This window comes from Lissotriton helveticus, chromosome 11 (genome assembly GCF_964261635.1).
Source record: "Lissotriton helveticus chromosome 11, aLisHel1.1, whole genome shotgun sequence".
Lineage (NCBI taxonomy): Eukaryota > Metazoa > Chordata > Amphibia > Caudata > Salamandridae > Lissotriton > Lissotriton helveticus.
The window spans coordinates 887,447,701-887,471,996 of record NC_136072.1 but is presented as its reverse complement, the minus strand read 5'-3'; the positions used below and the strand labels follow the sequence as shown (position 1 = coordinate 887,471,996).

The following is a 24,296-nucleotide window of genomic DNA, read 5'->3' as shown; positions in this document are numbered from 1 at the left end:
CTGTCTGCAATAACATCAGTCGCGCCATGTGGACGCTGGGGCATACACAGGGACACATTTCCCTCAGCCGCCTCCCGGGTGAAAAGGATGCTTGCACTGAAATGATCGGACAATGCTCGACAGAATCAGAGTGAGTGTCTAACTGTGTGGCGTTATGCAATGGCAAATATAGTGGGGTTGGTCGATATATTGACCAATTATAACAAACAGCCTGTCTTAGTCAGTGCTTTGCCCGGCGGGGTTTTTTAACGCGTGCAATCACGGGTTTGCGCATCCGTGGCTTGGCATGCATAGCTGTCGGTTTTTAATTTAACAAATCAGCCTGTCTCAGTGAGTGTTTCCTATGTGGTTTAACTCACGGACAGCCGCGGATTACCGCGGTACAGTGTGTGGCTGACAGTTATTACTCAGCGGCATTCGAGAAAAGAGGGACACCACAGAAATGTGGTTTCTAAACTCAATGCTTTGTGTTCGGGATGACCCAGTGGTCTCCGATTCTTGGGGCTACTTGAAATAGGATATCAGGCGGTGACCCGATGGACCTAATTACGGAACAAATTACAATGTGAAAGGCTCTGAATAGGGTCATGGCTTAACGGACAGATCGTGGGCATGTGTTAATGTGTTGGTGAATGTGCTAAAGAAAATTAAGTGGTGTGTCATACTGACATGGATTATGTCTGTGGTGTGCTCTAAAGTGCCCATGTAGAATCCCGTGATTAGTGTAGTATGTGAACTGCAGATGTTCTACGAATGGTCTTAGGGGAGGATCAAATTTAAGCAGACATTACATTAAAGGTGGACACTTAAGGCTTCATCCGCATTTAAACCAAATGGGATCTTGGAATTCAAAAGTATGATGTACCTTGATTCCAAGCGGCGCAACGCCAATAGGCGGTTTCCTCCTCTGATGTTTCTTGGAATGCTGTCAATCACAAAGTATTGGATATTGTTCGCATTACCATTGTGCGCCTCGTGAATGTGTCTGGCTACCGGATATGCCGGGTCATTGTTTGAAATGGCTCGCAAGTGCTGTAGGATCCGCACATGTGCTGGATGGATTGTAGAACCCACATACCTCTTGCCACAGGAACACACCAATACATATATGGCAAAGTCTGTTTTGCATGAGAACGAATCTCTCAGCAAGTATGGTTTATTTCTGAAAGGAACGTGTACTTTGGTTGTGTTAACGCCATGTGTGCACGCTTTACACTTGCTGCATTTCTTTAAGCCTTTTTGAGAGTTGAGCCAATTTTTTGTCTTTTTTAGTATTGGCGCATTGCAGACAAGTTCGTTTCTCATAGATTTGGCTTTTCTGAATGTGATCAGAGGATTTTTGCCCACTGTTTCCCCTATGCTGGTGTCACCCCGGACTAACGGCCAATGCCTTCTCAGAATTCTGCGGAGATTCATGTGGTATCTGTTGTACCCTGTTATTAATCTCGGGGGAGTTCTCTTCTTGTGGTCCAAATCTTTCACCTCATTTTTGGGGGAAATTAAATCTGTCCTGTTTTTGACACTACATTTTGCCTCCGCCTTCTGGCATGTATTCTCCGTGTACCCACTCTTCCTCAGTCTATTGCATAGCTCTTGTTTGGCACTAGTGAGTCCTTCAGGGGTGCTACAGTTCCGGGTCATTCTGAGGCACTCAGCATATGGGATTGACTGTTTCAATGGTGTGGGGTGAAAACTGTGTGCATGAAGAAGGGCGTTCCCTGCAGTGGGTTTTCTGTATGTGCGTGTCTGTACCTTGTTGTTTTGCACATATAATTCAAGATCGAGAAATTGGATATTGACATTACTGGTGTTACAAGTAAATTTCAAATTGAGCATATTTTCATTCAATGCTAGTGCAAATCTTTCTGCATCTTTGTCACTGCCACACCATAGGATAAAAATGTCATCGATGTACCTCTTATACATCACTATATTGTTTTGCATAGTGTCACAGTGCTGAACTTTAAGTACCTGCTCCTCCCACCAGCCCATATGCAGATTCGCATAGCTGGGGGAGAAGCAAGTTCCCATGGCCGAACCCTGAAGCTGTTTATAATGCAATCTGTCAAAGATGAAAGTATTGTTTGTCAGGCACCATTCTGCCATTTCCAACAACATTTTCGTGTGGTTGTATAGTTCAATGGGTCTTTTTCCCAGATAGTATTCCATGGCTTTCAGCCCATCCTGGTGTCTGATGCTGGTGTATAGAGATTGGACATCTAATGTCATAAAGAGATAGTTATCTTGCCATTCAATGTCGAACACCTTTGACAGAAAATCCCCTGTGTCTTTGATGTAGGCCGGAAGTTTTTTTACCTCAGGTTGCAGAAAAGAGTCAATGAAGATACTTGTTTTTTCAAACAGGCTGCCGATTGCTGAAATTATTGGTCTTCCTGGTGGCGTTTTTTCATTTTTGTGGACCTTTGGTATCAAATATAGTTGAGGTGTCACTGGGTAGTCGTTTTTCAGGTAGTTGAATTCGTCTTTATTGATGAGGCCCATTCCTTTCCATTTATATAGCTCATTGTGATATTTTTCATGAATGCCCACAATGTGAGTTGGACTAATCCTCATGTAGCATTCTTTGTCTTGGAGTTGAGTGCAAGCTTCTAGGTTATACATTTGTAGGGGCCACAGCACAACATTGCCCCCCTTGTCCGACCATCTGACCACAATGTCAGGTCTTGATTTTATCCTTGTCATTAAATTGTTATATTTTCTTCTGTGGTCTTCATTTTCTTTCCAAAATTCCTTTGTGCTTTGCAGGGATAGTTCCTTTAAGTCTTTGATGACATTGTCTGAGAACAAATCCAGATTGTCTTTGGGCATTACGGGCATGAATACTGATTTTGGCTTTATTCGGTAGCAGAGAAGCCTTTGAAGAAGGGAGGATCCAGAAACGTGTCAGGCTCTGCTGACGCTGGTTATGCCTTTGTCTCCGCTTATGTGGAACGCGCTGATGTGGGAGTGAGCCCCGTCCTGTGGGTAACTTGTGGACCTTGATTTGTACGGCTGACCCGGCCGGGGGGCGCACCGCCGCAAATACTTAGCGGTTCTGCTGCTGGTTGAAACAACTGCGGATCAGGCCTATCTGGCGCAATTTTGAACGGGGGAGAACAGCAGAGGCACACCCGTGACTATAGAACTTATTTACTGAATTACAGCCTTCAACCCACTGGGGTATCATTGCAAAGACTATCGGTCCCAGAATGCAGTATGGATATGCTTACTCACCTGAGTGTTAGTGTTGCAATAAAAGAGGGACAAACACCGATGTCTTTTGTTGGCTGTCATTCGGTAGCAGAGAAGCCTTTGAAGAAGGGAGGATCCCGAAACGCGTCAGGCTCTGCTGACGCTAGTTATGCCTTTGTCTCCGCTTATGTGGAACGCGCTGATGTGGGAGTGAGCCCCGCCCTGTGGGTAACTTGTGGACCTTGATTTGTACGGCTGACCAGGCCGGGGGGCGCACCGCCGCAAATACTTAGCGGTTCTGCTGCTGGTTGAAACAACTGCGGCTCAGGCCTATCTGGCGCAATTTTGAACGGGGGAGAACAGCAGAGGCACACCCGTGACTATAGAACTTATTTACTGAATTACAGCCTTCAGCCCACTGGGGTATCATTGCAAAGACTATCGGTCCCAGAATGCAGTATGGATATGCTTACTCACCTGAGTGTTAGTGTTGCAATAAAAGAGGGACAAACACTGATGTCTTTTGTTGGCTGTCATTCGGTAGCAGAGAAGCCTTTGAAGAAGGGAGGATCCCGAAACGCGTCAGGCTCTGCTGACGCTGGTTATGCCTTTTTCTCCGCTTATGTGGAACGCGCTGATGTGGGAGTGAGCCCCGCCCTGTGGGTAACTTGTGGACCTTGATTTGTACGGCTGACCCGGCCGGGGGGCGCACCGCCACAAATACTTAGCGGTTCTGCTGCTGGTTGAAACAACTGCGGATCAGGCCTATCTGGCGCAATTTTGAACGGGGGAGAACAGCAGAGGCACACCCGTGACTATAGAACTTATTTACTGAATTACAGCCTTCAGCCCACTGGGGTATCATTGCAAAGACTATCGGTCCCAGAATGCAGTATGGATATGCTTACTCACCTGAGTGTTAGTGTTGCAATAAAAGAGGGACAAACACCGATGTCTTTTGTTGGCTGTCATTCGGTAGCAGAGAAGCCTTTGAAGAAAGGAGGATCCCGAAAAGCGTCAGGCTCTGCTGACGCTGGTTATGCCTTTGTCTCCGCTTATGTGGAACGCGCTGATGTGGGAGTGAGCCCCGCCCTGTGGGTAACTTGTGGACCTTGATATATATATATATATATATATATATATATCTATATATATATATATATATGTATATATACACATATAAATATATATATATATATATATATATATATATATGTGTGTGTATCTATATTCTTCAAGGTACATGGATGTGGAGTTAAGAATAGTAAATCTATACTTACCTATTTGGCCTTGCTTTTGCAATATTTTTGCCCTGGATATTTTTGCCACAATATTCTGTGCACACAATATTTGTGTTTCCGATATTCTGTCAGTGATCCATAGTCAGTACATTGTGACATGTGTAAAACATTGGCTTCTCAAACACTGCAGGATGAAAATAGAAGACTGGGATTGTTTCTACATCCTACCTTTCTTGTAGAGAATATATCTAGTCAACGAATCCTCACATTTTGAATATTTCCCAGGCATCAGAATGGACCCAGAAACTTTTCAGCAGTGTCTCTGAGCATCGGAAGGTGACTCCTTACGGCTCTGTACTGATACCGTTCCGCTATGGTTATAAAATGTGGGCCTATTAGGTATCCCTCCAGCTCTCTGATGTTGGTTGTTTTCGAGACTCTCTGTGCCCCCAGACAAAGAGCCCCTTAGCAAATCAGTAGAGAGTGTACTGATTCATAGACTTTGGGTCTTCTAAATGGATAAAGTCTCTCCTATTTAGAGGGGTGAGGAGGAGCATAGAACACCAGGGGAGCGATGGTTTGGCTAATGCAGAGGGCGTCACGTTTGGAAGGAAGGATGCACGTGTCTGCAGATCCCGTTTTTCTAGGAAAAAGGAAGTGTAAGGTGGATTGACACAGAGTCTGAAGCTCACTCAAACGCCATGCTTAAGTGATGGCAATGGAAATCATGGTCTTGATAGTAAGGAGCTGTAGGGGACAGCTGTGAAGTGGCACGAACAGAGTGCACATCAGATAAGTCAGGACAAGATTAAGGGTCCATGGGGCATGACAACAGGAGAAGGAGGAAACTTGTAATTTAAACAAAGAGGGCTAGGCAGGCAACCATAAGAAGGCTGAAAGGACCAAAAAAGATACCCCTTAACCTTGTCCAGGTTTTGCTGGGCAAGAGACAGAACAAATAACAAAACATCAGACAGTTTGGGTTGGAGGAGGTCAACTTGGTGAGTGCCAAACCAATCCACAAACTTGTACCTATGGCAAAGGATTCAGTGGGGTTCACAGGATACATTAATGATTATGGGTCTGATTCAAAAAGACCTGCGCACTCATGAAATAATTCTCATTGAGGAGATTCCGTCCCAAGTGCAGAGACTCCCCTATGACTGCGGGTCTCCTCCACGAGATTGGGGGCCCTTTGTGAATCATGCCCAGGGTGGGGTTCTTCAGGAATGAAAAGGTTAAGAATCACTGATTTAGGTGAAGAGAAAGATTCCTCACCAGATGATGGCCACTTCACACAGATTGGCATGTACAGGGCATGGGAGCTACTAGATATTGCTAAGTGGATTATACTTGGAGTGCACTTTCATTACTGTTGAATGTTGAGTCGACGATCATGTTAAGCAGCTTGCTTCCTATTTTACTTTGCAGCAAAGTTTCCAGCAAAAGCTGTTCCTGCAAAGGAAAAGACAAATATGGCAGATGCATGCTGAGTCGTCTCCTTGCATGCCAGGATCTATGAGCATTTTCCTTCCTGGGACCGCCATGGCGGTCAAGGAAGTTGACAATGGTGCTGAATGCTCTTTTACAGGGCGGCATGAATGTCACTGTGAGCCAGAGGCCTAGTTGTGAATGAACCACTGGGTCAAGGTTTTCTCTAGACTCAGCTAATGGAAATCCTGGGGTTCCCCCACTTTTTGAATTTGGTGGTGTAACAGAGAGTGTTTTCATTCCTGCAATTTATGGCTGTGCTCTCGCTCCGCAAAACTCTAAGAAGAATTCTACTCCTAAATGTAATGATTACAAAGCTAAAAAATGAACCAATGTATCAACAAGCGAAACAGCTGTAGAAAACTCTCTCGAAAATTTAGTTCTTGAATATGCCTCAAAGAACTTGATAAGGAGAGTTATAGTCCTAAATCTGTGTCTTGCACAACTTTAAATGAGAATGAAGACAAACAAACATACTCTCTGTGCAATTAAATAAGACTTGAAGGCTTCTCGCACCTAATCTAAGATAGGAGTGCATGGTTTCCTAGCACCCTCTCTCCAGATGGCTTTCAGGGACTTGCGGTGACCTCCACATAATGTGCTTTCAACACGTGTTACAGATAAGCACCAATCCAATGTCTAGCTATTTATTGCCAAAAATATAAGATTCATTGGCGTCCTGCGATTTCTTTGTGAAAATATTCATTCCTGCTAAGCCTTCTTTTTCTTTGAATATTTTTTCATTGTTTCATGATTTTCCATTTTTTTGTTGTTGTGTTGCAAGAATTCATCATGCCTGGAAACCTAAGAGGCCATCTGGAACATTAATTTGAGCAGATGGCTCTATCTCCGGCAAACAAACAAAAATATAGGGGTGGGTGGGATAGAAGGGGAGGATAAACTTGTTTGATGTACACATCAGAATCCCACATCCTTTTCCACATCATTTCATGCCCCACCTGTGGGTGTGTCAATCCTTTGGATATGAAACATGTGGAGCATTTAGACAGGCCTGGAACTTGAGGTTTGCTGTACTTAGACAAAATATGATGTATTGAACAAAAATGTAAGTGGGAAAAAAACCAGAAAGGTAATAATTAAAACAAAATACAGATAATTCAGTGAAAGTGGAAAGGGAAAGTGAAGAGATTTGCCTCCTTTGAAAATGGAATTGCGTTTTAAAATAACACAAGGTACGGGCAAAAATACAGCAGGTGAAGACACTAAAATATGGCTAACTGGGTGTTAATTTTCAACTTCCCAAGATCTGTAGGGCTCTAAAGGCAGCAAGTTAGTGTCAGTAAAGAAGTGCAAAATTAAAAGTCTGCCACAGAACTGTGCCTAATTTCCAACTTTTTTGTACCTTTGGAAGTAACAAAGTTAGCAAGCTTACTACTTTTCTTTTGCAGTCAAATTTTGGTTCACATTTTATTACTGCAATATCTGTGTTTGGCAGGATTTCCTCTCAAGTTTTTAAATACTTTGCAAGATTTTTGATGTTGGTACAACACACAACTGGAATCTGGTGGTCAAAAAAAGAGACTATGATAAAAGAAGTACGAGGAAATGCAACCGCTGAACATACAGTCCCCAAAACATGTGTTACACCAAAAACAACTACTCATTCATATGGACCCATTACAACATAGGAAAGTGTCTATAGGATTTCCATCAACTGCCCTTCGTGGCCAGTGTCATCATCTGGAATTCCAGCTTTCCTGTCACAACACCTCATGAACAGAAGAATGAGTAGTTGTTTTTGGTGTAACACATGTTTTGGGGACTGTATGTTCAGCGGTTGCATTTGCTCGTACTTCTCTTATCATAGTCTCTTTTTTTGACCACCAGATTCCAGATTCCAGTTGTGTGTTGTACTAGTATGGAATTGGGGATTAAATCTGTAGTGGGTAGGTAAATATTTTCCCTTGGACCCTTGTCCCCTAGTGGAACGGTGTTTAGTTTAGTAGTAGATTTTTGATGTTCACAAACGTTATTACGCAATTCTGAAAATGTAACTTTTAGAAAATTGCCATCTTCTTGTCCTAACCATTGATGTCTCCTGCCAGTGTCCTGGGTCACATGATTGTGAATGGCTCTGCTGTTGGGTCTTGTTTATTCCTCCCAGACAGTGACATAAAGGAGATTAGGTGTGAACATATTTGCATGGTACATTTCTTACATTACACAATTAGAATATGTATACTTTAAATTGGTTATGAACTTTAATATGAGTGTGTTAGTGGGGGGGGGGTACTGAATTTAATCAGGGATTTCAGCGTTCTGGTACCAAAACCGATTATTACAACATTCTCCATGGAATCCGAAATAATCATATGGACCTGGAAATACTGGGTCCTTTTCCATCTGTGCAGACAAAAAATATAAGCAGGAAGTCTGGTGAAGATTGGAGGTAGGGTGAGGGGTCGTCCAGTCAGGGAAGGTTTAAGCATGTCCGAGGGAGCACTGTCACTCAGTCCCAAACTCATTCAGTGTTGGACTTGGCCCTTTTTGCAGGGTCATCCCAGAACTTTGTGCCTTCCTCTGGTACTTTTTCTGACCTGTCGTTGGAGGTTTTGGGACTCTGGGCACTTTATAAGTGCTGTTCAGTGTTAAAGTGCATGTGCTCTTATTGGTAAACTTGGTAAGACTGGTCTACACCTGTTTTGAGTATTTAATTTACCTATCAGTCCCTTGTAAAGTGGTTTATCATATATCCAGGGCCAGTAAATTAAATGCTACTGATGAGCTTGCAGTGCTGCTTGCGCCTGCCACCAAAGTAACCTATCAAACTTGTCTCAGGCCTCTGCCCTGGCAGGGCCTGAGCGCGCAGTTTATTGCCGATCTGACGTGGCACATAAAGTGGTTGCCACGTCTTTGACGACCCTTTTACTACATATCAGTCACCCCTAAGGTAGGCCCTAGCTAGCCCTTTGGGCAGGGTGAGCTGCTGTAGGTAAAAGGTAGGACATCTGCCTTAACTGTGTGGCATTTTCTGGTAATGACAAACAGTCTATTTGGTTTCTCGCTGCTGTGAGGCTGCCCTGTCATAGGAATGCACTGGGGATTCCCTGATATGTGTTTCAGTGGTAATTCCTGAAATGAGAGGGGTGGCGTGATCAAGTTTGGTATGTTTGGAATAGTGGCAATAAATGCTGCGTACTGGTGTTCACAGATTTATTATCACTATTTTAGAAATGCCACTTTTAGAAGTGGGCATTTCTGTGTGCTATCTTTGTACCTGCCTGTTGTCTATTGCATGTGTTGCTCTGGATGATAGGGGCTGGGGAGGTGCAGTGGCTCCAGAGGGTCTGGGCGAGTCAGTGCTAGGCTGAAGGGTCCTGATCTGCATTTGGAGTAGTGGGAAGAGTAGCACCTGGACCTGAATAGGACTGCGCCTGCCTTCCACAATGCTGGCTCCACCCCCCAGTGGTGTGTCTGGGGTCAGAGCCTACACTGACAATGAGGACTGGTGTGCACTTGATAAGTGCCCCCCAGAACTGGTTAGGACTAGGTCCAAGGCCCTGTGCCATGGCAGAACAAAGATTTGAGACATATAAATATTGGGGCTGTGACCTCATCTGTTGTGCTTAGTTGGAACATAAGATACCCACAGGAGGTACCGCTGTGGAACCTAGTTGCTGCCCTCAGCTGGGAGGCCCTGCGTGCTGGCCTGCCTGTGCCCATCTCTGCCCTAGGGATTCGGGACACTGCAGGATTCCTATGTGTTGAGCCCCTGGCGTGGGCTCGTACCGTAGCAGCGCATGGTGAGTGCTGTGCTTGATGCACAACCCTAGAGCGTGAGGAGCACTGTGTCCTTACTGTGCCCCTCAGCGCTGTGCCCACACACCAAGAGCGCATGGTGGACACTTTTACTTTTAATGTACGATCCCGAGGAGGGGGCTCCTATCTTGAGGGCAGCGGGAGCTGTGGCAGGAGAGCCACAGAACAGGAAGTCAGGCGGCTGTTGCCTGGTTGTGGACGGGCCTGACTTAAAGAAACAGGGAGCTCCGTGATTTTGCCAGGGAAGCCGAAAACAGAGAGCTGAGAGAGAGCACAACGCTCCTTTCAGCTATTTACTGATGTCCTGTGGTGGAGGCTGGCTGACCAGCGCGTCCAGTGCGCCTCCCATGTTACCGAGAGGGCACATGCGTCTCCGCTTCAGGACCCTGACATAGGAGGAGGGGCCACCTACCCAGAAACCAGGCAGAAGCAAAGCCTGGTTGTGGGTGGGGCCATCCTTCAAGAGCAAAACCACTGGAGGCTCACTCCTGGTCCTGCTCCTCCCTCGCAGGGAGCTACGGTCGCCAAATGGAGCAGTTGCGCCACATGATTGCTGGCAGCCGTGGTGAGATGATCCCCAACGGAGGCTGCCCACAAGCCTCGCACAAAAAGCATAGGCTGAGAAAGGATGCCATGGTTGCCAGTGGTGCCCCAAGACCAAGGAGACCCTAGTGAGGAGCCCTATTGCTTGTTCTCTCTTCCGCATTTCCGGCATCAGCTGGGTGACCGAAGGCGGTCACACCACCAGAGTGGACAGTGTATGTCCCTCCCACCCTCGGGGGCATTGGTGGGAAGGGAAAACGGTCTTGCTTCGTTAAGGGCACGGCCGGCCCCATTGGCCCAAGCTCTCACTTTTGAAAAGGACTGTGCGGGGAGAACCCAGGATGGGCCCTAAGAGCCTTATCGCATTTCCAAGGGGGGGAGGGGGGGAAATTCCTGTACTTCACTTTGAGTGGAGAGTTACTGTTATCCTAGGGTAACAAGTACTTTTACAGGACCTGCATATGCCTAAGAGGGGCAGGATTTGTTTATAAGATGTGCTCTACTATAGGTGTTTACCATGGTGCCTTGTGCTGACGAGGTATATGTTACACATGCTATACTATGTATTGCTATAATATTCATGCCTCATGCTTGCTGCTAAGTGCACCCTTACCAGTAGTTACTGGTTGTCTTCACCAACTGTGAGCTGTGATGCTACCGCAGTGAAGTGATTGGCCCTGTAGTGCATATAATCCATGAGCAGTCATACCAAGTGCCAGGTGGCACAGTGTATATATGTGATATGTCCTAATGTGTTTTTATGCTAATACAAAGGCTATTTTCATATAACCTTGTGTGGAGTTTATTTTGTAGTGTGCCTAGTGTGTCACTGCTGTGTGAGTGTGTTGCGCCAACGCTTTACAGATTGCCTCTGGGATAAGCCTGACTGCTCTGCCAAGCTACCAAGGGGGTAAGCAGGGGTTATCTTCAGTGTGTAACTCCCTTGCCGTGACTAGAGTGGTGGTTTCTGCCTGGCGTAGGTGCATGCCATGTCAACCAGAAATCCCATTTCTAACATTCAATCACCCAGTCTTTCACCTACGGCCGTTAAAACCCAAAGCTGAAGGCACGTGTATCATAATCTGGTATCCTATATTCATCTGTATTGAACTTCTGCCACATTTGCTGGCTGCAGTCAGTTCACATTATTGGTAGCCAGAGAACACATAAATGCTGCCAAGGCACCTTAAACACTTTCTCTCTGTTAGAAATGGGGTTGCGGGTTGGCCAGGGCAAATGGCTGGGCCAGGCAGAAACCACCACTGTAGTCAGGACAAGGGAGTTACACATTGAAGATAACCCCTGTTCACCCCCTTGGTAGCTTGACAGAGCAGTCTGGCTTATCCCAGAGGCAATGTGTAAAGCTTTTCCACAACACACTCACACAGCAGTGACACACTAGGCACACCACAAAAGAAACTCCACACAAGGTTATATAAAAAAAAGCATTTGTATTACCCATACAAAACACATTAGAACACAATCACATATAACGCTGTGCCAATAGACACTTGTCATGACTTCACAGGGATTACACATACCATTTGGCCAATCGGGCCATTGTCACTCACATAGACCATAAATCGCTTTGCATTAGACACATTATAGTTAGGGCGACCAGTAACTACTGGTAATATCCCACTTAGCACAACATCAGGAATAAACATAATAACGGTATTAGCATTGCACAATATGCCTATAATCATCAGTGAACCTTAGTACACATTTGCCACAATACATGTATCATGAGCACATAATGCCCATCTTAGATATATGCAGATCACCATTACTGCACATCTGGGTGCCTTGGCTATAAATAAGCGTATAGGGCACTTCTAAGTAGGGGTCTCTGTTATAGGCTCGCCCCACAATGCCCTTTCCAAGATCGAGAGCAAGGTCCAATAGGACGATGCCCCTCACAACAGCAACACTGTTCTTTCTTCCAGGAATATCCCCATTGGCGGGGAGACCTCACTCGGTCTCCCGCGAAGATAACGCAACACCAACCACATCCCCAACTTGTATGGAGGGGCAGCTGCGGACTGAAATCAGGCACTGCCTTGGCCGATGAGGAGAATTCGCTGGGTCCATTCCTTGTAGCGGCCGGTGGTGAGGGGAACCCCACGCGCCTACCTGCTCTCTCCACTGTCCTGGTCCTCAGCAAAAGGGGGGCCTGCGTCTACCAGTATCGCAGCAGCCCGAGGCTCCCTCAGTTCTCCTTCGTCCCCGGGAATTATGTTCACCACCAACACTCGATGGCCAGGGGACGGTTGCTTCATGGAACAGTTCCTCTTCTGGCCACCTCTCTGGCCTGTGCGACTTCCGGACCAGTTGCCGGGCAACACCCAATGCTCCTGCGAGCTGCCGTGCCCTAAATAAGGCAGCCCTCTGGTTCAGGGACATATGGTGCTCACACCGCCCGTATCAATGCCAGTTGTGGGGAGGGGAAGCACTGCCCCAGCATTTGTCAGGGAGTCTTCCCTAAAGCGGAACAACAGCACCAGTTACCCAGACATGCGGAGACAACCACTGGAGCTCCAAGTGCTCACCACGAGCTTAGTGCAAAAAGATAAAGCGCTTACCCGGCGATACGTTCAAAAGTCACACAGGGCAGAGCTGGGCACAGGCAGGCCAGCACGCAGGGCCTCCCAGCAGGTAGTAGCTGTATCCAATGGTGGTTCCTCCTGGCAGAGGGTTCCTCAGTTCCAGTTACCAAGTAAGCTCAAAAGACATGGGGACACAGCTGCAATTTTTACAGTGCACACAGTCTTTGTTCTGCCCTAGTACATGGCCCTGGACCCAGTTTGAACCAGTACACAACACTCCCCATAGTAAGTGTAAACCCAGGCTCCAGACATACCACAGGGGGGCAGAGCCATCATTGTGGAAAAGGGCACAGCCCTATTCAGATGCAGGTGCTACTCCTCCCACCACGCCAACTGCAAACTAGGCCTATTCAGCCTAGCGCTGACTCCAGACTCTCTGCAGCCCCTGCACCTTCCCAGCCCCTTCCTTGAGACAGGTTTGAAAGGCTACTTTGGTGGGTGGCGCAAGCAGCACTGCAAGCCTACCAGTAGCATTTCATTTACTGTCGCTGGGAATATGAGATACCACTATACAAGGGAATGAAGGGTAAATTAAATATGCTAAAGAGGTGTACACCAATCTTACCAAGTTTACCATAGAGAGCACATGCACTATAGCGCTGATCAGCAGTGATAAAGTGCCCAGAGTCCTGAAACCACCTACAACAGGTCAGAAAAAATACAGGAGAAGGCAAAAAGTTCTGGGATGACCCTGCAAAAAGGCCCAAGTCCAACATTCTCCCACTAACATTTGCCATAGGTCGCTATGATATCTAAGGTACAGTGCAATGCCTTACCATGTACGTGCAATAGTGATGACTATGGTTGTATCTTCATCTAAGAAGGATCTAAATCTTACATTTTATATGTACTTTTTTATTTTAACTTATGCTTAAATGTAACCTTGACCTTTAGGATTGTTGTTTCTTTAAGTGCATTGGTGTTTCTTTGGATTGTTACATTAAACACCTCACACATAGCTCTGAGGAAGGTGTTGCTGTTCAGGATACTTAAGCCACGGTAGGGCAAGGTTAACTTCATTGAAATCTGGTTTCCTTTGTGAAATCATCTGGTTTAGGCATGTGTGCTCCACTATTTCTCCTATTGTAGCCACAGTATCTTTCTACCATAGTCTACCAGTGAATTTACATGCCATAATTTTAAATTCTTCATTGAAGGTTTCATTCTTTTTAACATAAAACCCCCTCTTGACTGACACTTCCATTGGATATTTGTCAAACAGCGTTATTATACTGTATCTTTCTCAGCATTTACAACCCATTCCTTGAACTCGTCTACTATACAGATTCTTCTGCTAACGGAAGGAGCGTCAAATTCAATTAGTTTGAACTCGTCTACTATACATCTTATGTAGTACTTTGGAACATTCAAGGCAGGGGATGTGAACTTTTGAGCATGTCTAGTCTGTGAACACTATTTTGCTGCACACATTGTGTAGTTGTGGCTCAAGACAGAGTAACTTCCTGAAGATGCTACAACTACCTCGGAGCATCTCAGAGAGTGGCCGGAGAAAGATGGTAGAATTCAGCCCTCGACAAATGTACAAACTCAAAAGGTGCTGAATGACTCTTTTAAATACATAACATATGTGGGAACTTGAGTTAAAAATCAGGCAGGAAATAGTGAGTATGATACAGTCTAATAAATCAATGAAACAAGAGGATACGCGTCATGAGATAATGGTTCATAGGATTGCTAGAGAAGAAGAGCACATCAAAGGTTTACGTCAAAAGGACATTAGGATATCAAAAGAGTGTGGACTTGGTGTTCACTCTGGAGCAGTCACGATAGTCGACCTAGTTCTGATTTGCTGAAGTAGTTGTTGCAAAGTTTCTATAAATATCTATTCTCCCAAGCCCCCACTGTATCACGTAACAGTATGTTTTTGCAGCACTTCAATGCTTGTGCACAAGATTATAAAAAGGAAGCTGTAGTTTGTTTTCCCACCACTGCTTCCTACACATCTGATCACAATAAAGATATGAGATTCCAATCGTGGTTGCTGCTGCACTTCTAAAGCTACTCCCCTGGATACACAACAGAGAGTGAGATGAACCTCCCAGACCTCACCTTGTTGATCTTGTTGGTCTTGGGAAGGGTCTGGCTGACATGAAGATCAGAGTATCGGGGAGGCCTTCGCAGGGGGTTGTTGATGTCGCATGGCACAGATTCTGTTCGCACTAGTCTCGCTGGAATGGACAAAGTAATATAAAGTTAGGATATAGAGCGAACAAGATGGGGAGAAAGCATCACATTGCAACATTTCTTGCTTAAGCTGAGAAGTGAGTGTGACACAGCCTGAGGTAACACACTCAATGGGTTGTTTGTAGACTGTACTTGCTGTGTTGCTATATATGTCAATAATTAGACTTTGTCTTTTCTTTTCACACCTCACCACGAGTGTGCAATACAGTATAGGCACCAGATATCTTAGCAAGTTATATTTAACAAGGTGCTTGCTTCCTTTTAAACATCAACTTGAAAATTAGGAGAGAAATTGTGTATAGAGTGGTGCTTCAGCGGGTATGCCACGGAGAGAAGGAGTAGACATGTGGGGCCGGATGTAGGTCGGTCGGTAACGGCCCAAAATCTGTATTTTCGGCCGTTACCGACCGGTATTGATGAATTGGTATGTAGGGGCTTATTTTTACAGAATCGGTAAATTTACCAATCGGTAAATTTACCGATTCTGTAAAATACCGAATCGGTATTTTTTTACCGATTCGGTAAATTTGAGATGTAGGTGGGACTCTTCCCACAAGCCTTACCGAATCGGTAGTTTACCATCAAATCCAATTTGATGGTAAAATACCGATTACAGTGTGCATGCACATGTGTGCATGCACACCTCTGCCATATGACAGGCAGACCTGCCATTGGGGCATGTATGCCTGCTACATGGCACCCGAGCCTGTTTTGGGGGGGCCAGAGGGTGTCAAAGTGACACCCCCTGCACCCTTGTGAAATTCGGTATTTACCGATTCGGTAAATACCGAATCGGTAATGCCCATTCATTCCTATGGGCTTCAAAGCCCATACGAATGAATGGGCATTACCAATCGGTATTACCGAATCGGTAAATACCAATTTTTCTCCGATTCGGTATTCCAGCACATCTGGAATACCTACATACCCTCCCCTCAGATTTACCGATTCTTAATTACCGAATCGGTAAAATTTGGTAATTAAGAATCGGTAAATCAATCCTACCTACATCTGGCCCGTGGTCTTATAGCAATGATTTAAGAAGTCTGATTCATGAAATACTATGAAATACACAGCAATGGTTCATGCCCTTCAAATCTGCAAAGTAGGAGAACCAAATGTTAAAGGGTTCTGGGCCAGATTCATCAAGCCTAAATTCGCTCGCAAAGGGCCAGATTCTGAGAATCTGGCCCTTTGCGAGCGGTATTTTTGCATTTGGGAGGCATCATCCCAAATGCAAAAATCGCTAATTAAGAATTCGCTAAATTGCGATTCTTTGCTTTTAAGGAATCTCAAATTGAGATTCCTTAAATGCAATGCATGAAAATGAAAAAAATAGCGAATTCGCTATTAGGGCACGCAAATTACCATGAAGTACATCTTCGTGGTAATTTGCAAAAACGTTGAAAAATGCACTAAAGTGCATTTTTCAAAATTTCATGTTGCGCACACACATGCCCTAAGGGCATGTGTGTGCGCAACATGTGTGCACACATCAATTTCAGGGGTGCAACAGGGTGTTCTTTGGACACCCCTGCACCCTTGAAATCGCAATCTCAATTTGCGAATCGCTAATTGCGATTAGCAAATTGAGATTGTCTTCCTATTCATTCCTATGGGCCTCTAGGCCCGTAGGATGAATGGGGAGATATTCCTTAATTGCGATTCGCAATTAGCGAGTCGCAATTAAGGAATTATTAGAAATCGCTATTTTTGTAGGGATTTCTTGATGCATAGCATTTTGCTATTCCTTAATAGCGAATCGGTATTTTTCGCTTTTAAGGAATAGCAAAATGTGTTCTTGATGAATCTGGGGGTAAATGTATTCTTTGCAATGTAGTGTGCATGACAATGACTTTAATAAATACGATTCAGAGTGCCCAGTGTCAGCACAAATATTGGTAGAAATAATCTAAGCACAAGCAATAAACTGAAACTAGATCTTCAGCGTGGTAATATGCCAATGGGTAGGAAAGTGCACTGGCACCCTGAGAATGTGACTTTAGAAAGTAATAGGAGTAGAGGAAAAAACAAGTAGCTAAATCAAGTGTAAAGCAGATGTCAGAGAGCAAGAATGTTTGGCAATCAGCTGTCGTGCACGATGGAGCAAAAAAGGGTGTTTTGCCACTACATATTTACAACCGAATCTGCCCGTGGGCAAAAGACAATACGGGTTTACAAACAGATTTTCCTCCACGTGTATTGTAGAAGCATAATGTGCCCTTTCGGGCAGAGCCATGAGATGGCCAGAACGGATCTTGCTAAATAACGGACTCACCTGATCACACAGGAATGCAGCAGAACATGTGCATGCCACACATCCCATTACCAATGCCAGACTTGCTTGGCGCAGGGTTGGGCCAGGGGAATACACAATGGTGGCAGAGGACATAGTGCCTACAGCCAGCTTTACAAGACATATGGACTCCGCTTCTCCCGTAAGCCATGAGCAGTGGAGTATAGACACGCATCTAACCTTGGGTTATACATATAATTCAATGGTCATGGTCATATGATCATGGGTAACCTGTACATGATAAGTGTGGCTGAAGAGGCAAGAGCCTGTTGAAATCAGCAGACCATGCCACTATACCCACGTGGCTCATGTAAGTCAATGCATCCTAGTGCAGTGGAGTGGATGCACACCAGCTACTCGACTATGTGTAGAGGGCCAGCCAGAATCTGCAAGCACAGCACCTGCGATTGGACCCTAGTCCTTCACCACAGCCAGCAGGTTCAGAATGCTATTTGAGACCTGGAGGCTCAGTGAATATGGTTGTATATATGGGGTTGGCAATTTCTGCCCCAATAATTGTGCAGCCATATTTTACAAGTGGTCTTCGCCCATGTCTAAACAGGTAAGCTTGTAAAGTACAATAAAACTGAATGAAACTGAAAACTGGAGTCTCCTATTTGAAAGTGGCCAACACAGACATGAATGATTACAATGTTAGCCCTATGCAAGGGGATGGGAAACGCCCTCTGTGACCAGGGGATCGGGAGCAACAGAACCACGTGGGCGGCCCAGTACAACATCATTGTGTAAGGGACATGGGGAAATCACTTTCCACACATTGCCAATTTGAGAGGATGCTTGCTGCAGTGCCTTCCTCTCACACTGAATTGGAAACAGCCCTTACAGTCCTCCTATGCCGGACCCCGGCATAATAGGGAAGAAAGTTCATGCCGGCAAAGGGCGGCCTCCACTGGAGTCCCGGTGGCGGTGTTGCCATACAGCCCCCAGAAGGTGGAGGAGGGTGGGAGGCCGAACAAGAAGTCAGTCATCTCATGAGCTGGCGGGTTAAGGGGCCATCATTACCCGCAGCACCAAAAGTGGAAACTGGGTGTGATGGGACCCTCAAAGGCAGTCAGGGAGAAGCAGGTGCAATAAACAGGGGGCATGCGAGGCTTCCACAAGGTCAACATGGATGTCCAGCTCAGGCAATAAGCAGTTGCAAGCAACTTGAAGAAGGGCCCTCGCAGAGGAAGAAGTGCAAGCGAACAAGTTCTGGGATCACCCCCTGGTGGGGGAGGGAACTTGAGGCTGGCTGGGAAAGGCATTAGCATCCAGATGGGGAAGGGCGCAGGAAAGCAGCACACATACTTCACAGGCTGGAGTTGGGAGAGGGTGCAGACTGGTCTACACAACCCAGGCGGGATTAGGTGGAGGAAGACCCCCTTTCATTCCCACTCAGGTAGCGAGGGGACATGGGTGCAGGGGTCACAGGGCAGCTGAAATACCCGGATATGAAGAGTGAAAATAGGCAGGAGCTGCATGGATGGATATGGCCCAACTGGCCCAGCAGCAGCCCATGAAGGTCAGGACAAGAGACACAATATGGAAGATATCCCTGGTGGTGCTGGCCCTGGTCCAGGGTGCCAGTCCTGCAGGGCAGATGCACTTGGGCGACCACCACCAATGCAAACAAGAATGACGGCATCAGACAGGGAGGCGGTAGCCTCTTGGTGCAACTTCTGAGTCCTCACCAGTTCTGGACAACAACATAGGTTTGGGGAAGGTTAGGGAGCGAGCTGAGGTTGTAGCTGGGGGAAGGTGCGGGGCACAAGCCAGGCTGTGGTTGAAGCACAAGGCTGCTCTCTAGTTCCAGTTCCAGTGGTGGTGCAGGATACTGGCATGGTCCCAGGAGTACGGATGTGCTGAGGTTTCGGGGTGAAGGGAAAACTGCGGAGTGTTGAGGAAGGAAACTCGAGGCCACATAGGATGATGAATACATTGGGGAAGAGTTAGGGAAGATGATGGGGGAGCTGGAAGCAGGGACGATACATGGGAAAGGGTAGGGATGAGACAAAGTAAAGTCAGAGTAGTCTGACTGCAGTGATGAGAGCATCCCGCTCCTGAGGGAAAGAGGAGTGGCAACAAATAAAAAGAAATTGATCGGGAGGAAGGAAGGGACGAGGAACAAGGGCAGAAAGAGAGAAGCACTACATTAGAGCAGACAGTAGGGTACTCTGCAGGGATGAGCATGGACTTAAATTCTCGGAGGGATGATATTTGGGGGATAGAGAAGGGACTGAGGTCCTGAGAGAGATTAAGATGGGAAATGCAGAGATATTTTGGTTAGCTGAGAAGAAAAAGAATTTGAGAACATGCAGAAAACTTGGTGGGAATCATGGGAACCGATTCTCAGCACACAAAGCACCACATCATCATCAGTACAAATAGAAAGAATGGATAGTCTGGGGTCAGGGCATCTGGCCGCGGAGGCAGACAAAGGAGTAATACAGCCCAGAGGAAGGTCGGAAGAAGGAAGTTTTGGGGGGCACAGAAGACAAATCCATGCCTTAGGGCAGGTAGGCAGGGGCAGTGGAGACACATACGAGAGGAGATGAGACAGCAAGTTCAAAGGAGGCTGATCATAGACCAACAAGCAAAGCACCCTTACATGGGGATAGTCGACCCACTTGTTGGCCACCTTTTATTGAGGAACAAGGACAACATATGGGCAAATGAATATGCAGATATTTCAAAGTATTACCCAGGGAGATGAAATGCTAGGAGGGGTTCAAACCAGAGGAACCACAACTTACCATTCGACCCGGGGTGCAGACAAACATAGATACATGTTAGCGTTTACCATCTAAGCTTGTATCATATGTAAGAAAACCCCTAAGTGCAGTGTGTCACTATGGAACTATACGGATGTAATTCGGACAGCTAGTGTCAGTTTTGCAGGGTTTGCCCTCACTGATATATGACAAGCAATTTTTATTCATTAAAAAAGTCTCAAACACCCAATCGTGGGGTGAAACAGACATAGAACTGTGTTTGCAATACATGACCCCTACCACACTGCTGCAGGTAGCGCATACAGCACGTGGGTTACTTTCCCCTATAAGGCTTGTCACATGCATCCTACCCGGGGGGAGTGTAGAAGCAGTCAGACAAAATCAGATGTGAGCTTGCTGGAACTTCAACAAGGTAGCCTGTCATAAGTATCCCTGTAGATTCAAGCATGAATGCTCCAAACGTGGTGGAATATTCCCAGTCTTACACTGCATGGGAGGCACAGGCTTTCCAACAGTGGAAAGAGGAGGGAACAATGAGTGTTGGGTGTTAAACTGTAAGACATGCGGCCAGGGCTGTTGCAGTAGTCAGATGGGGAGTCGGCCAAGGCTTTGTGGGATGGCTTCCTGAAAGGTTTCTGGATTCCTTACAAAGAGCCTCACAAAGAGCCACACAAGGGCAAATTGGCAGATAACTTGATAACCTGTAGGAACAGTCTGAGGATGGTAGCAGAACAATTGGCTAAGTAAGTGCCAGGAAGCAGAATTACAGGCTTAGTCTTAGTGTCACCTCTCAGGATAGTACCTAAGAAATTAACAGGTGAATTTTGTTTGACTGATCATCTGTCGTGATCCAAAGGGATCTCAGTAAATTAATTTATTGAACCAGCAGACTGTACAGTGACATGTGACAGCACTAACACAGCATTAGACTTAGTGAGGCACTGCATACAGGAAGCCGAGATAAGCAGGGTATACATTGAATCAGACTTCGAGCTCTTGCCTCTGCATCCAGATGACTTTCAACTCCTGTGGATTCAGTTCCACAGACATTATTAATTATTCATCTCTACCTAGACAAGTACATGCCCAGGAGGTGCTCGGCAGCCTGTGCATCCTTTGAGAAATTGAGCACCATGTTGAAATGGGTTGTGAGACAGGTGGGTAGGTTGGAACAGGTGCTGCTCTACCTCAACAACATTTAAGTGGTCGACAGAGCATGTGTACCAGGAGAATACAGGAGACTAATGGCAAAGTTAGAGCTGTTGGTGGAGATGGTGAGCATACCTTTAGCCAAAGAAAACACTGAGAGGCTAGTCACTAGATTAACTTTTTTTGGAATAGAGATGAACTCAGTTTAAATAGTGTTTCGGCTGCTGGGAACACAACTGGCCAGATTGAGGAGCATGCTAGAGGAGGTGACGGGAAAGAAACAAGATATGAGCTGGGGAAACTGCAACAAGTGTTATGACACCTAAATTATGCATGTGAAGTGGAGGCCTCAGGTAGTTTTTTGCAGGCAATTGCCATTTGCAATGAGAGGGGTGACAAAACAACATTACAGAATACACATGACAGATTTGAACAGGACCTGAAAATGTAGCTGAAGTTTTTGGAACAGTATGACGGAGTGACATTGTGGCTACAAACTCACCCTGTAACATATACAATTCAGATATTTTCAGGTGCTTCAGGCACTGGGGATTTTGTAGTGTACCGGAAAGGGCACTGGTGTGCCAAGAGGAGGCCAAGCCAGTGAAAGAACAAATCCTGTAGCATTGCATTCCTAGAATTCTTCCTGGTCGTGCTTAATGGTGGTGCATGTGGTTAACAGAATGTAGACCTTAAATTGATATGTGTTGAGGCTGCTAAGAGCACTTGTGCTGATGTGTTTGAAGGCCAATATTTTGTTCAGAGCCCGACATATTGTAGGATTGTAGAATAGGTGGCTGACACATTATCTCATTCACAATGGAAGAGGTTCTGTGGTTTCACTCTGGGAGTGGACAAGAGAGGCCTGAGAGTTCCTGAGGACTTTTGGGAGATTGGTATGTTAAAGTGATGCACTGATGAAAAACTTTTTGGCTGAATCAACATGGAGGGCTTACAAGATTGGCTAGACTGAGTTTTTGCAGTCAGGAGTGCTAAGGCAGTAGAAAGGGGGTAAGGCCATAGAAATGAGAAGAGATGATATGATCAATTTTGTATAGTGACAAATTGAGAAGGGGGTGGTAGCGGTAACATTTGGAGAGGGGGAAGATGGCAGGGATTTTATTCTAAGGGTGCATGATTATTGGCAGGGTGTGTTAGGAAAGAGGATTTCAGAAGGTTGGTACAGAGAAGAGGGTAGGGCGATGAAACTGATGATGATAGAGGAATTGTGGAGCCTGATATACCAGGTGAGAGTTGTGTGCACTTCCACTTGGGAGAGACTTCTGTTTGGAGTACTCTTTTTTTATGGTATTTTGGGGTTTTCCCTGTGTTGGAAATGGTGGGGGCAAAAGGTGACAGAGGCTTTGAGATAGGAGATATCACTGGATGTCATAGAGTTTAGGTCTACATTTAAAGAGGAGTACAAAGGGACCAAAAGGGAGTGTAGTGTGGAACAGGGGCGGAGAGAGAAATCTACTGATAAGGAATATGTGCTTACAGGCTGCAAGGCCTAGGGCAATGGAGGAGAAACTGTATGTGGGAATAAATGACACAGGGAGATGTAGGGTCCTAAGGCAGGTTTAACACTTTCTATAGGTGTGGAGAAAGAGAACGATAGAAAGAAAAACGTTTGGGTATGTGGGTACTTGATTGTGAAATGGGCCAGGTATCAGCCCGCAAATCAATTCTGTGGCCAGCAGTTGGACTTGGACCAAGAATGGGTGAAACTGCAGTAGCCTGAGTTAGGTGAGATCAGATAGAGACAGTTGATACCCACTCTGTGGGAGCTCAGGGAAAAACGTCCATGGCATGAAGTGGTGTGGTTACACATAGGTGATAATGACTTGGTTCAGTTCATGTGGCTGGAGCTGACCAAGATCTAAAGATAGACTTGGCATGCTTGATGGATTGTTGGGCGTGGGCATAGCTGGGTTGGACACAATTGTTGTCTATGAGAGTTAGGACAAGGGCTTAGAAGCCGGCGGTGACTAACAGGGTAAGAAAGGTAGTTAACAGGGTTTTGCAAGAAGATAGCGATTACGTTTATCAAGCATACAGTTAGGAGTGCTTGGTTCTGTTTGCTACAATGGGGGTCCACCTTACCATGCTTGGGAACAAGTTGTATCTGGAGGAGTGGTTGCATGACTCAGTCGATCTGTGGAGGAAACTGAAAAAATATCTTGGGGAGGACTCCTCTGGTGGCAGTTAGAGAGAGCAAAAAAGAATAAATGGTTAAGAGGGAAAAAGAGGAGACAGCGAAAGTATGGTGAGAGAGAAGAGGAATCAGGAATCAATGAGGTGGGGCCTGGTCAAAGGGCGGAAAGTTTAATCAAATAAGGAAATTGTTTGTCAAGAACAGCACGAGATGTTTTTAGGCACAACATTGTTGTCATTGTTTGGTGGAACTGCGGAGGTAAATGTTAGGGATGTAATTGTTACGGGTAAGGGGATGGGTTTGAATACATTGTTACAGGGTTGAGTATGACATTGATGCAGTGTGATTACTCATGAGTGATAATCACCTGGGTGATAATGGTTTGGTTCACGTCACATGGCTTAGGTTGATCAAGGTGTAAAGAAAGGCTTAGCATGCTTAAAGAATCAGTGGACTAGGACACAGTTGGGTTGGACACAGTTATTGCCCAGGAGAGTTAGGAGAAGGGCCCAGAAACCAGCTGCGATTAACAGGGCAAAAGGAAGTTAACACGAAAGTATCAGGGTTTTGCAAGGCCAAAGGAATTAAGTTTATAAAGCATACGAATATAGTTTAGGAGTGCTCAGCTCTGTTCTGTTCTGAAGGGGGCCACCTTTCCATGCCTGTAAACAAGTGGTATCTGGAAACGCTTATGGCAGCTGTAGAGGAATAGTTGCATGACTCAGGAGAAGTGAGGGGGAACGGAAATATCATCTAAGGGCAAGCTCTTCTGGTGCCGGCTAGAGGGAGCAAATACACTAAATGGTTTAGAGGGAAAAAGGGGTGACAGAAACTATGTTAATAGAGAAGAGGAAATAGGAATTAATGAGGTGGCGCCTGGTCAAATAGCAAGCAGGCGAATCATAT

General features: G+C 45.7%; 1 protein-coding gene across 2 annotated transcripts in view; it reads right to left on the bottom strand.

Annotated features, from left to right (window-relative positions):
- The window catches only part of KSR2 (kinase suppressor of ras 2), a 1,667,828-nt gene that overhangs the window by 722,710 nt on the left and 920,822 nt on the right, over window positions 1-24,296 (bottom strand). For both annotated transcript variants that reach the window (XM_078667119.1, XM_078667120.1), the window contains one exon: window positions 14,924-15,042. In XM_078667119.1, coding sequence (XP_078523245.1) covers window positions 14,924-15,042 — 119 coding nt within the window. The remainder of the gene's footprint in view (window positions 1-14,923; window positions 15,043-24,296) is intronic.